We start from the raw sequence: 14576 nt of genomic DNA, 5'->3' as shown, positions 1-14576 counted from the left end.
CAGGCACCAGGTAAATCACAAAAAAAAAAAAAACACTTTTGCATAAAGTTCAAAACACAAACAGGTGTAAAATGACAAATGTTAAATTGAAACAACCTCAAGTTAATTTACAGCAATGTCCAAGTAACTAAAGTCATCTGTTCGAGTGTTCGTCTTCAAACACAGCATGGCAACAGCTCACCAGATGCTCAATCAGTTTTATCCACCCATGCACCATGTGAACTAACCTGACAAACAGAGTTCCGTGTTTTCTTTTAAAATTTCTGACACATCTCACCGCAAGTGGTCCATCTACAGACCTGATCTGTGTGAGGGAAAATCTGTATTTGTATTTAGACTTTCTATGTGTCCTTACTTGATTCAGGTGCATTTGGCAGAGCCACCCAAAGAAAGAAGCAATAGCATATGGCAAAGTTTAAAAATTAATGTGCAGTGTTAGAGAAAGCACATGAACCACAGAAAGGTGGAGGGGCAGCATATATGGATGAGAAAGAGAAAGAAAGAAACACCTCTACCATTCTGTCATTGACTGACGCAGAAAAATTCACAAAATACAGGGTAAGAGATGAGATGACAAGAAAAGAGACTTAATGCAAACAGTACAGTTAGACTTTGCATGAACATGCGTTATTTCAAGAAGAGCTAGTTGAATGGAATTAGCTTGACAATGTGTTGTCAGCAGCATGTTTTATGACATGATGAGACCAGAGGCGCCAGTATAAATTATTCAGATGTGATTGCATAAGCAGGATGTCGATGAGGGGTGAGGCAGCTTGAGCCACCAAACGTCCATCTCCAAGACCAGGAGCTAGAAAAGGGAAAAACAGGAGTCTGTCAACACCCCTTCAACTCAGGAAATTTGAAAAAAGACTTTTTCGTGAATGTACATTGGAGATAAAAAAAAAAAGTATCGATCTATCTAAGATCCATATGAATACAGTTGGTAGGATTCAGTTACTTCCCCTCTTTAAAGATCAAACCTCTAACAAATGGCATTGTAGCCAGAAACTGTGCTGTGCAGGTCTGAGAGAAACCCATTAGGTCAATTCCATGGCAACAACGTGTTTTTTTTTTTTCGTTTTTTTTTTCTCCATCTCACACACATAAAAACTGCTGTGGAACTTTATTTTAAAGATACTGACTGCCATCTAGTGGCCGTTGGGATTTTTTCCAAGGCATGCACTGCACCATCTTGGTCTCCTCCAACTTGTAGTCTCTCTGGCAATGGACAGTTAATCATATGGATTTATACACACGCATTACAAGGCATAACCGAAAATGTGCAAACAGTGTTTCTGCTATAAATACACTGAACAAAGCAAGAAGAAAAAAACAACCAGGAAAAGCTGACATTTAGGAAACACAATCAAGAACAAATAAAACTAAAACGCAGCCATTTTGAAGGGTTTATTTTTCCAGAGCCCCTTGAGAAAAAGTGCTAAACGGTTTGTGACCCATCCTTGATCAAACCACAAATCGTTAGGTTTGGCCATTTGGGGAAGTGCTTAAAGTGTGTTTGATGAGCAGATAATGATGGCTCACTGCTGAGCGTCCAAGGATGACGACCATAAAATGTGCAGCCACGAGACAAGCACCACACCTTATTAGTGCTGTGATTTGCCGAAGGGGCCACAGGGAGTTTTGGAAGGAGACGATGGGATTTTAAGCAAGGGAAAACTGTATTGATGGAATTGACCAGGTACAATGACACTAGTTCAGCATCTCTTTGACTCCTACCCAATAAGCTAACGAGATAGCTTTTCATTAGTTCAAGGCTGGAATAAAGAAGAGGGAAGTCGTGAGCAGTCAAAACACATTGTTCTCCAAGCGCAGTTCCCGAGCTGTCTTCGTTTACTATTAAATGTGGCCATACTGTGTTCATGGCTTTATAGTTAAAAAGAAATTATCTAGCCGACCACCATAACTGTAAGAAAAGAGCTGTCCAGAAACCACGGAGCATGTGCCAGACCTAAGAGCCCCAAAATTAACGAGGTAACTTTGAGAAAGAAAAACAGACCATAAAGCTCCTACTTTCATTAAGCTAAAAAAGAAAAGCAGGACTCGCACAGCTAAAGTGATGACACTGATGTCTTCGGTAAGGCCGTGGTAAAAATATGCTACGTGCTATAAATACATCACATCTAAGGCTTGAAAAGGGCAAGAACGTGAGGAAACGGTGTTGAAAGGTGGTCAAGGAGAGTGACGGGACAAGCCATTACCAGATCTTCTGACCTCATAACGACACGGGAACATGCAGTCCCATCTCGCACTCAGAGCTCAGAGCAGGATGAAGGAAACTAATAACATCTAGGTGGAAGGAGGGTGATCCGGTTGACCGCTGGAACAAAAAAAGAGAGACAATCGAGGCAGGACAAGGGAATATATTGCACTAGAGTCGCAAATACGAACACCAAATGGGCTCCTCTCATACAGAAGTGGCGTACAATCAAGCACACACACACACACACACACAGGGCCCATCTCTTTTCCTTTTAATATGAGAACACCATGTCCACTCCTGGCTCCCTTTCATCTTCTCTTCATCATAATGAGATCCCGCTCCCCTCTTTTGAAGGCAGGAGCGCTGATTGTTTGTTTCCCATTGAAAGGAAGGCCACGTGGCATAATGCAGCAGTCAGTCAGCAGGCAATGAGACCTTTTCTGTCACCGGTGGGAGCTGGTATTGACATACGCCGCCAGTCTATCAGGTCACAATTCTTTACACACTTTCTAGACCGTGTGTCCTATATGTCCCTGCCATGACTTCCAAAAGACTTCTGAGAGCTTGTGTGCGATATAACGTACGAAGAGAGAGAGCATGTCAAACTGTCTGACTGATGTTGGAAGTGCATTTATTAGTGTCTGCTATCATGAAGAGTAGCTTAAAACCAAAACAAAACAAAACTATATTAAGGTTTGATCAAATAAACGCTACCTTTAAGTCCTGCCGTTTCCCTTATGAAATCAACAAACCTAGACAGGGTCGGTGAAATACAAACAACTCCAGTCCCAGAAAGGACTGGAAATAGTATTAAAGGTAAATCAATCGTATCGTACTTGACATTTCTATATTAGCACTTGACTGAATGGCATTAAAATTGTATGCGAGGTTGTGGTTGCACCAAACAACAACTGAAGCATCAGTCAAGACCCCACAGGAGATGAGGTTAGGTGTTGCGATGAATATTGTGCTAGTGTCAATCCGATTTCAACCCCGAGAAACTTCAATATGCCTGAGCTTGGAGACTCAAACAAAACTGAAATGCATGGGTCTCAGAGTTGATCCCGGGGATACAGCAACATGACCGACTCAGACTCCTAGATGCAGAGTCTGAGCAGCTTCTGTGATGAACCTGAGTCGAAAGGGGAAGAAATAAATCACCTTCATATAGCGTGAGAAGGTCTCGTATTATAACATGGCTCAACCTTATAGGTCGATTACTAACATCTCTGCTCATCTATTCCATTAGGTATTTTAAAGTTAAGCTCTATCGACAACATCGATGCTATGTTGTCAATTACTGCAGAAAATAATTTTGACTCCTACCTCAGTTCTTACTGCAAATTAATTTCTATAAGCACATTATTAGTGGTGTTTGCTAAAGTAAGATAAACTATTATACTGCTAAGTATTAAACCTCATAACTCGTCCTCCAACCGCTTGTGCTACCGGCATGAAAGATATCTCAAAAATCACATAGCTTGTTGGGGAGAGGTGTGCAATTACTTTTCTAAGAAATCAGACTTACAATTTTCACCTAGAACATGATAAAATTGTTGGGGAAAAAAACTCAGACTTATGCAAAAGGAGAGACAGCAGCTATATCTACAGAACAGAATAGCATTGTGTCTTAGACTCTTGCCTGGCTTGGGATTTATTATGCAACCACCCAATAATCAACCAGAACACCCTAGCAACCATTTGGCAATGCATTAACAACTATTCATAACACCTTACCAACCACATAGCAACACCCTGGCCAACACTGAAAACACCCCATAATTATGCATTTTACACTGGATATTCTCACTTTCTTAAAAAAAAGGTAATAAAAATACAAAAAATATTTCAGTAAAGCTTTTATGTATAATGCATTATAAAAGCGGTTTTAATGCATTAATTGTGCCTTGTAATGCACCTTATAATGCATTGTACAATCTCATGAATAATAGTAACCACAGTTAATACATAACACAATTCATTGTTATACTTTGCATTTTAAATTCAGTTATAATTATTTACGACAAGATATAATGTATTACAACAAACATTATGAATAATTATAATACATTATACCCTTTATAATGCATTATATACAAAGGCTTTAAGTGTTACCAATATTTCTTTAAATAGCCATCGTGTATTCAATCAGTTAGCAAGAAAGAAAACTTCAATAGCCGATAATAAGGTAAATAAAAACAGTTTTATTTATGCCATCATTGGTTCTGTCTATGAAAAACTCTTTAATTGTTTGAAATATACACTGCCAGTCAAAAGTTTTTAGACAGCAAGATTTTGAATGTTTTTTTAAAGAATTCTCTTCTGCTCACCAAGCCTGCATTTATTTGATCCAAAATACAGCAAAAGCAGTAATATTGTGAAATATTTTTACCATTTAAAATAACTGTGTTCTACTTGAATATATTTTAAAATGTAATTTATTCATGTGATTTCAAAGCTGAATTTTGGCATCATTACTCTAGTCTTCAGTGTCACATGATCCTTCAGAAATCATTCTAATATGCTGATTTGCTGTTCAAGAAACATTTTTATTATTATTAAATGACTAATAAAAATTACTAAAAGCACGTAAAATTTGTAAAACATGAACTAAAATTATAAACTGAAAAAATAATAAAGGCTACTATACTATATTAGCACATAAAATAAATAACACCTCACAGAACTGTGACGGAATAAATTACTAAAACCTGCTGTTAAATCACATGCATCATCAGTGTCCTTGCGCTAACTGAATATTTACTGACTTTTTTTTTTTTTTTTTAAATAAAAATAAAGTCAACTGAGACAAAACCATCCCACAGAACATATTCTTTCAGCACTGTTCCTTCATCCTAATTAAAATGCATCTATAAAAAATGATGACCAGGAACCAAGGGGGTTATTTAATTTTTTTTTTTCTATAAGGCACATGTCATTGGTGCTTCAGTTCAGTCTCCAGTACACAATCATCATTAATAGCCAAACTGAAACAAAGAAACACTTTCATACTGAGGCGTAGTAGGTGGGGATAGGCTGTCCTTGATTTTATTCTTAATAAAATCTTAACTTAAAAAGGGCCCTGACCACAAACACTGGCCAATGCCGGAGAGAAGCAGAGCGAGTGAAAGAGGACGCAGTGCACCCTCACTGCAGTAAAGCCTTTAAACAGGTGCTTACAATGAGCCCGTACAGCCGATGTAGAGATGAGCCTTAAAACAGGAGTACACTGTGTATAAAGTCTACCCATGAAACAAGTGGAGCCCACACACAAATGTCAAAGTTATTAATTTGCCTAGGAATACAAAAATCTGTGGATTATACAGAAGTGAAGAGGAGACAAAAAAAAGCCAGGAAGGAGAGGCAATGGGAGAGGGAGAAAAGTCAGTCTTAAAAAGAGAACCGTACTGCATCCAACAATAGACTCGGAGAGCCTGTATAGGATACTCCACGTTACCCATAATGCAACACACAGAAAAAAACAACAGAAAAAAAATTAAGAAATAAAATATCATATAATATATATATATATATATATATATATGGGTGTAAATCAGATGGTTCATCACGATACAATATATATATATATTTTTTGAAGAAAATAAACAATTGGAAAAACAATTCTGGCTGCTATGGGCTCAGTGCCAAAAATCTTTTCTACAGATAATCAAATTACAAGCAATAGCAGAAAATAAATACAATAGAACAAAGACACAAGTTCAATAAACAGTGCTTTTCATGTTTTTTCTGCTCAGTCTAAAAGAAATTGTCAGGTATGCTACAGAAATGCAATAATCAAATGTAAAATAACTGTATAGTCTTCACAGTATAAATTAAATATAGATTAATCATTTTCGATGTTACAAAGATCATTTAGTCAGGATCAGTGAGCACTTGTATTTTTCTTTGACGGCGTTTGCTTTCACTTTAAGAACGAATGCACGGATTTAACATAGGCTACTGATACACATGCATTTCTTTCTCAATCGTTTATGTTAAGACATATGCCTAACCGACTGTGTTTAACTAGGATATTCACCAAACCACGCATTTTGATGTATTGAAATACAGAATTTTGTCTGTATTTATTCATCCATGCACAAAAAAGCGGAAGAGAGCTCAATTTGGTATGGTCTGTGTGTGCGCTTCAGATGAGTGCGCAGAAAACTCACACAGTGCTCGACTGCTCCGCAAACAATCCCGAGCGTCTTTTATGTTCGCCCTGTGCCTTCAGGCAATCCGTATACTGAGTCCTGATACGTGAGTTTGAACGAGAATGCACGTGTTGGCGGTAACGCATAGACGGACATTATGTGAAAATGTGGACAGTGCCAAAATAAAGGTGCCTAATTATACTATAGATATCGATATTTTAAGCGTTGCATCGATGCATTGTATCGTCAGACATCGTATCGATGTATCGATCCATATCGATGAATCGTTACACCCCTAATTTGGACATTTTTACTTAGGGGTGTACTCATTTTTGTGGCCAGCGGTTTAGACATTAATGGCTGTGTTGAGTTATTTTGAGGGGACAGCAAATTTACACTGTTATACAAGCTGTACACTCACTACTTTACATTGTAGCAAAGTGTCATTTCTTCAGTGCTGTCACATGAAAAGATCTAATAAAATATTTACAAAAATGTGAGGGCACTTTACTGAAGAAAACACCATAGAAAACCACATAAAATGGGATTGAGCTGATGATCTTACATGTTCTCCTCTCCGATGATACAAACAGCTGACAGAATCTTGACAATCTCAGTCATCATATTTGTCGATAGCCCTTGCGAGGAGGAGGAGGCTTCGTTCGCGAGTACACCCCTCACATTTCGGCAATCATTGTAGTATATTTTTTCAAGGGACAATTCTATAGAAATGAAACTTGGATATATTTTAGAGTAGTCAATGTGCAACTTCTATAGCAGTACAGATTTACTGTCCTCTGAAAATAACTCAACATACAGCCATTATTGTCAAAAAAGCTGGCAACAAATGTGAGTACACCGTTTGTGAAAACAGCTGTATGTCATTTAACCATGCAAAGCCATGCAATGTCCTATTCATCATGTTCGTGTTTTTGTCTGTTTGACAGGACCATACAAATTTGTGTGTCTTGTTTTAGAGCAATTCTTGTTAAAATTTGGTGCTTTCAGTACAATTCTCTCATACTGACCACTGGATGTTCAACAAGGCACCTCATGGCTATAAGTTCGGTAACACCCTGAAACTGAGTTACAGTACAGTGGCCAGGGTCATACAGAGGTTTTCCAAGAGGGGTTTCACTCGGAACAGGCCTCGCAAGGGTTGATCAAAGAAGTTGAGTCCTCGTGCTGTGCATCAGGTGCAGAAGCTGGCTTCAAAAAACAGACGCATGAGTGCGGCCAGCATTGCTTTAGAGGTTACAGAAGTGGAAGGTCAGCTTGTCAGCGCTCAGACCATACGCCGCACACTGCAACAATTCAGTTTGCATGGCCGTCGTCCCAGAAGGAAGCCTCTTCTGACACTGGCCTGCAAACAGTTTGCTGAAGACAACCTGGCCAAGAGCATGAATTACTGGAACCATGTCCTGTGGTCTGATGAGTCTATGGTAAACTTGTTTGGCTCAGATGGTGTCCAGCATGTGTGGTGACACCCTGGTGAGGAGTACCAAGAAAATTGTGTCTTGCCTACAGTCAAGCATGGTGGTGGTAGCTTCATGGTCTGGGGCTGCATGAGTGCTGCTGGTACTGGGGAGATGCGGTTCATTGAGGGAAACATGGATTCCAACATGTACTGTGACATTCTGAAGCAGAAAATGATGCCCTCCCTTCAGAAACTGGGCCGAACGGCAGTTTTCCAACATAATAACGACCCCAAACACACCGCCAAGATGACAACTGCCTTGCTGATGAAGCTGAAGGTGAAGGTGATGGAGTGGCCAAGTATGTCTCCAGACCTGAACCCTATTGAACACATGTGGGGCATTCACCATGTGTCTAACATCCAGCAGCTCCATGATGTCATTATGGAGGAGTGGAAGAGGATGCCAGCAACAACCTGTGCAGCTCTGGAGGATTAAGGCAGTGCTAGATAACAATGATGCCCCTACAAAATATTGACACTTCGGACACAGTTTTGACATGTTCACTTAGGGTGTACTTATTTTTGTTGCCAGCTTTTTTGACAATAATGGCTATATGTTGAGTTATATTTAGAGGACAGTAAATTTGTACTTCTATACAAGCTGCACATTGACTACTCTACTACACAAATTAAACTTGGATATATTTTATTGTCCCTTGAGAAGATATACTAAAATTGTTGCTGAAATGCGAGGGGTGTACTCGCATATAGTACTGAGATACTATATATATATATATATATATATCTCAGTGGGGATTTCTTTAAGACTGCAAGGGAAGCTCGGCTTCCCCTATAATGTCAAAAAATTAATGGTCAAATATGTACTATTATGTTAACATTTTATTGACTAAAAATACATTAGAACACGTTCATCTCGAAGACGAGTTCGTTCAGAATCAGCTACATATAGCAGGTCGGCTGACTCGATTTCCTTCTCATACATTCCCGTAGCGTCAGTGCGTTTCTCTGTTGAAGCCTAGCGTCCATTGACTTCAATGGGGCTGCTTTGAACAGTTTTTTTCAGTGCTTCGAAACTAGATGGTCATTGGATAAATGCTGCGATTATGTCCCGCCCACGGACGCTCAGCGTCTCTGGGGGTGAATGGAGGAGTGGGCTGGCCTGGACTCCAGGCTTCTGCGTGATGATTGGAGGGTCTGTCGAAAGACTGCATCTCCTTTTGATTGACGGCGATTTTGTACTATAAAAAGTCGCTATTCGAGCTCAGTCCTATAGCGGCTTTGCACTTGGTTCTTATCAATCATTATATGTTTTTTTTTTTTATTCATTTATAATGTTTTAATATACATGCTGCTAACTCGGAAATTTCAAGATATGCGAGCAAAAAAATGCTCCTGACACTTAGGCAATACGACACGAGCAAGAGTGCTGTTTTTGTTTCGTTTCTGTGTTCGAATCCACGTTGTCTTGGGCGAATCACTGATTCACTGAGCCATTCATAAAAACAGTCATTTGATTCGCTCCTGAGGGATTCAGCCGTTTTGAAAGAATAATTTGAATGACTCAGTGATTCAGTCACAAACTTCTGCCACCTGCTGGCCGTTTTTTAAGTTTCCCGTCTAAAAGTAGGCATATTATATTATTTTCCTACATATTTCTATATTCAGAATTTAGTATTTAAAACATTAATCTCATCAAATTATTTATGCAATTATAAATACATTACAAATTAATAAATGCCACATCTAAATGTCACTTCATGCAGCTTCTGTGCAGTGCGAAGATGAGTTTTGTTTAGATCATTCCATGGATAACAATAGCCAGTCATTCATTCACATTAATTAATAAAGTATTCAGAGAATAATATTGTCTGTTTTCACTTACATCTATTTATTCATTAAATTTTGATTCATTTTGTAGAATTTAATTATAAATTAAGCTGGTATAGTATCGTAAGACATTTTTATGGTATCGTGACAACCCTATTATACACCACATTCCTTGTTTCAGTTTAACCCAATTCCCACATTTCCTCCATCAAGTTTAATATCTTTTTTTTTTTAGATTGTTTGTTCATTCATTCATTCATACAGTAGGCTAGGCTAGTGTCACTGGAAAAGACGCCTAGTTGGTATGACAGGGTCACAGAGCATTTTCTTGAAAAGGAACGTAGGGCAGAATTTACTTATAAATAAATGGACAATTTTTATGATGTAGGCCGAAAATGAGCTTCCCCTCTTTGAAAGACCAGCAGCCGCCACTGCTATACATACATATATATATATATATATATATCATTTAATTTCAAGGCTCTTTGGTTCCAAAGAGAGTATTTAAGTACAACACACTTTAACATGATGGTAAGATCCATGCCATTTCACCCGATAAAGGGCCAAGTCTTTGTCCCATGTGAAAAGAAGCTAAATCATTTCTAAAATACAAGCTGTCCATTATTCTCAGGCCGACAATACCAGGGATTCTCGGAGAGCGGCTGAACTCTTCACAGCTCTAGCAGACTCCAGTCCCTGTGGTCTCAGCGGCTCCTCTCTCTCCCTCTGCCCACAACTCTGAACGTGTCGCCATGTTTCCGTGGAAACAGGCAGTCTTTCCTAACTGCTGGGCTGACTGTGTGATTATTGATCTCCTTCTGAGGTCTGGAGAGGCTTTGCAGGTCAAGTCATGTGACCTTAACAGGTAACGGTGGACCAGTCTTCAGGGCCAAACACTGTTTGAGTTTTGTGTGTTGGTTGTGCTTTATTTAAGCACAGGGATCCACGGTCTTCCACTCCCTCGCAGAGGGGTTCATCAATTTCACGCCGATAAAACGTGGGCATTTTGAAGCACGATCTATCATCCTTAGCCTGACAATCAAAGCACCAACATCCCTGATCAATCGGACACTGCAGAGGGGCGGCAGGTATGCCTACACCCCCTTGGGTCACCATTATCATCACCATCAAGCTGCGCTAATACAAAACTGCTGAAGCGCATGTGACTCAGCAGCATACAGACACGCTGACCAGAAAATTTGAGCCCTGTGAGAGCGTGCCGGAGAAATTTCATCCCTGAGGGAGCCGTGGCTCAGGCGGGTCGCTCTGCCTCCAAACCGCACAGACAGTGTGGAAATAGCAATCTGCCCAGCGAGAGGGCGTCATCTTGGCTCCACTGAACGTGGTTTCCACAATAAAACCCAATAAAGGTGGGATATTGGGAAAGAGAGAAACAGAAACAAGGAGAATGAAAGAGCTGACAGCTTCTCCGCAGGCCTTCACACTCTCCCATCCGTAGGAAGTGATCGCAAAAGTCAGATGGAATGGCAGGAAGTACAGGAACCTCTGAACTGTGAGAAACTTCTAAATGAGAGGACTTGTTTGTGGTGCACGCTGTCAGACAGTTCTTCGATAGAGAATCCCAGAGTAACCTTCCTGCTCTATTCTGAGAAGTGATGCAACATTCAAAACATACTTCCATGCTCATCAGCATCAAGCATGTTTTATTGCTGACAGTTTATAGAAAAATCACTCGACGCACAATTCTATGCCAAGCGGCATGAGAGCATTGATCGAACGGGCCATTTCGCTACAAATAAATGAGTCTGTTGCGGCAGCTTATTGCTGTATTGTAAATAACAAAATTTACCTGTGCTACCTTATCTTCAAGCTTCCTCACGTACATCTACGGGCCTTTTCTCATAGCTCCGGCAACACAATAAAACAGCATTTTAAATGACAAGTGACACTTGCGGAGGCAATAACGCAGCCCCTCTAAATAAATAAAATAAAACAAATAACAAGCAGCCTCATATGGGCTATGGGACTGCACTACATGAGAAATAGTAGAAGCCAGTCTGCAATTACAGCATTACAGAGCTGTGAAATGAGGAAACATTGCCATCGCCCAGACAGTATATATTTATAAAGATTATTACCATCATTTAGGAAAAAGTGGGGGGCGAGGGGCGAAAGTAAGTGACAATAACAACATGAGCAGCTATGAACATTTCAGAAACAATAGTGACATGCTGTAATGTGACTGGGACAAAGACATGGCTTTGCAAATGGGTTGTGCCGAACGTCCCACTGCAAAATGGAACGTATTTATAGGATGGGGGGTGGGGGGTGCACTCAATATCTTTTCCGCTGTTCAATCAACATGGAACGTGTGTGTGTGGGAAAATCTAATTAAGTGATACATTCTCAGAACGCTGTCTGGGGGGAAGAATGAACACAATGAAACCCATTTAGATACAGAACATTAGAATAAACAGATTAGATCACAGATTATGATTATTTGCCTAAAAACTATTGCTCATCCCTGGTGTTACAATATTTAAATGCTAATATCTGTTAGGCAGTGATCCATTTCAAAGAAAAACTGCTTAAACTAACAAAAAAGGTCCTAGTTTATTCTCGGAGAGCACAATTGAGAAATCACTCATTTCTAAATGTGCAATTTACATGCAGGGATCAGGAGGAAAAAAAATATAGAACTTTTTCAAATTGTAGCCTATAAACTATACTAATGCTGAAAATAAAACAGAAATCGAACGCCATAGAAATTACTTTTCTAGATATTCCCAATAAAACAAAAAAGAAGAAGAGAGAGAAAGATAGCAAAGACAGAGAGATTGCACAGTAACGAATCAAAAGCAAATAAATAATTTTGCTACTTACCGCAACTTTGCTCCCAGTTATCTGCATGCAGCGGTCAGCGGAGGGTAGTTAATGTGCAAAAAGACACAAACAGCACAATCATTAGTAGGCCAGAATCTCTCTGGTACTATGCTGTTGAAGTATTAGAGCTCATACTTAAATGACTGGCATACTGGCTGCCTACACAGCTGAGAATTACACACAACTTAACAGGGTGGAGAGAGATGGTTCAGACGGACACTAAAGACAATGTCTGCCATTTTGATGACTGCTTGGAACATAAGGATCATGATGAACTGATCTCTGATTGAGTTTTTAAAAGAGTCTCTGTGGTCGCTCATTGGTTTTACGTAATGACCGCAGAGAAATAAAAATGATGTTTGATGCAAAAATGTAATGTTTTAAAGAATATAAAATAATGTCCCACCTCAAAAATCTATTGTTTCCAAACCGCAAATCATTAATTCATGACAATCTAGCAGTTTCTATATTAAAGGCATTTTTGACAGGATATACAAATATCCAGAGGGCATCGTCCTTCAAATTAAATTTTGTAAGGATGTAGTAGATTTTTTACAAAATTAACCCAAATGTGGTATTTTATTCATGAGCAGATGGTCTCCTAAAATGCCTCCATAGGTCAAAAATCAATCAAATGTCACTGGTACTTTCTATCAAGTGTCAAATTATACATCATAGCTCAGAGTTCGACAAAGTCAGCATGTTTATATGTCCAATATCTAGATTTTTTTTTTTTTTTCCCTGAGAGCAGATAACTGAAACTAATGTAAAACCAGATTTATCTCTAACAAGCATTATTCTCACTTCTTCAGTAATACAAAACCGTAGGCAGTAGTTTCTAAATCTGATCTGTTCTTTTTGTTCTTAACATAGCTGTCTTTTGTTTTTAACAAACTGACACGTTTTTAAAATCAAGGTTTATGACTATAATACTGTCAGTTTTAACAGTGTAACCTCTTGATCAATAGAGTCCAATTTTCCATATCCCAAGCAAATATGCTCAAACGAATCGTTAAGGGTTTGTGTCTTGACCCAAAACAAAAAGTCACCTGCTTTTGCTATCACCAGACGTGCTGGACGGCTGCCAAATATTGTTAGCAACGTGCCATGTTTGGCTGGGTTTGATGATTGTTGTATTTTTCCTGCAGCCTGATCAAAAGAACAGACATTATCTTGAAACCACATAAAGAACTGTCAGGGAGGAGCCTGAGGGGAAAAGCTGCTGCTAACATCAATTTACACAAATTTCACAAAACAACACCTCATTGTCACTTTACTGTGGTATTAATGCTGTCAATTTCCTGAGGAGCATTGAGAGCGGAAAAAAAAATGAAAACTTAAACCAGATGATGGTAATTGTTGTAATGCAGAATTAGGCAGTCATGTAATATGCTAATTATGAAGAAGCTCTATTATGAAGTAGCTCCTGTAAACAAACTTCTGAAGAAATGTCATCTCATCAAGAGACGGGTATTTATATCCTCGTTCCAGCTCTTCTCATGACCATCAAATGCTCCATGATACAAATCTATTCATTTAGTTATTTATTTATTAGCTCCTGTATCCTAGACAGGATCAGTTCATTGCTCAAAAACTGTCAGAAACAATTATGAGAACTTACTGCAGTAATTAAGTTTCCATTCCACTTCCAAGTCTCTGTAATACCACAATATTGACAATGTTCAGGTGGAGATGCTGGGTAAGACATCTTTTCCTTCCCCCTCAAAGACCCTGCCTAGACACATTCTGTTCCTTACATTAACCATTTCATTTAAGAGCAAAACAGTAGAGCAAAGTCAAAGCTTTCCATGACACTGACAGAGCGAGAGAGAAATGACTGTGTTAGTTGTAGACATGCTTTGGCACTCGTGAGGACAATGACACACCTGTCAGAGACTGAAAAGGAGAGAAAGCATTTCATGAAATGTTAATGGTCAAGGACGTCCAGAGCGTCAAGGCAACATTGGTTTTCACTGTATGTGGCTTATGGTTATGCTCAGGTTACATACTCCCTGGAAAATTATTTAGCAATAGATATTTAGCATTTTAAAAAATGAGATGGGTAAACCCTTACAGATATGATAAATACCTT

General features: G+C 39.0%; 1 protein-coding gene across 6 annotated transcripts in view; it reads right to left on the bottom strand.

Moving 5' to 3' along the window:
* Nucleotides 1–14576, bottom strand: part of diaph2 (diaphanous-related formin 2) — a 437687-nt gene that overhangs the window by 380855 nt on the left and 42256 nt on the right. For 5 of the 6 annotated variants that reach the window (XM_058797344.1, XM_058797348.1, XM_058797349.1 and 2 more), the window contains one exon: nucleotides 12485–12505. The exons of the other annotated variant lie outside the window; for it this stretch is intronic. In XM_058797344.1, coding sequence (XP_058653327.1) covers nucleotides 12485–12505 — 21 coding nt within the window. The remainder of the gene's footprint in view (nucleotides 1–12484; nucleotides 12506–14576) is intronic. 6 annotated transcript variants of the gene reach the window in all.

The sequence above is a fragment of the Onychostoma macrolepis genome, chromosome 14 (assembly GCF_012432095.1).
Source record: "Onychostoma macrolepis isolate SWU-2019 chromosome 14, ASM1243209v1, whole genome shotgun sequence".
Classification (NCBI taxonomy): domain Eukaryota; kingdom Metazoa; phylum Chordata; class Actinopteri; order Cypriniformes; family Cyprinidae; genus Onychostoma; species Onychostoma macrolepis.
Note: the sequence above shows the minus strand (reverse complement) of the source record. Positions and strands in the feature narration are given on the sequence as shown.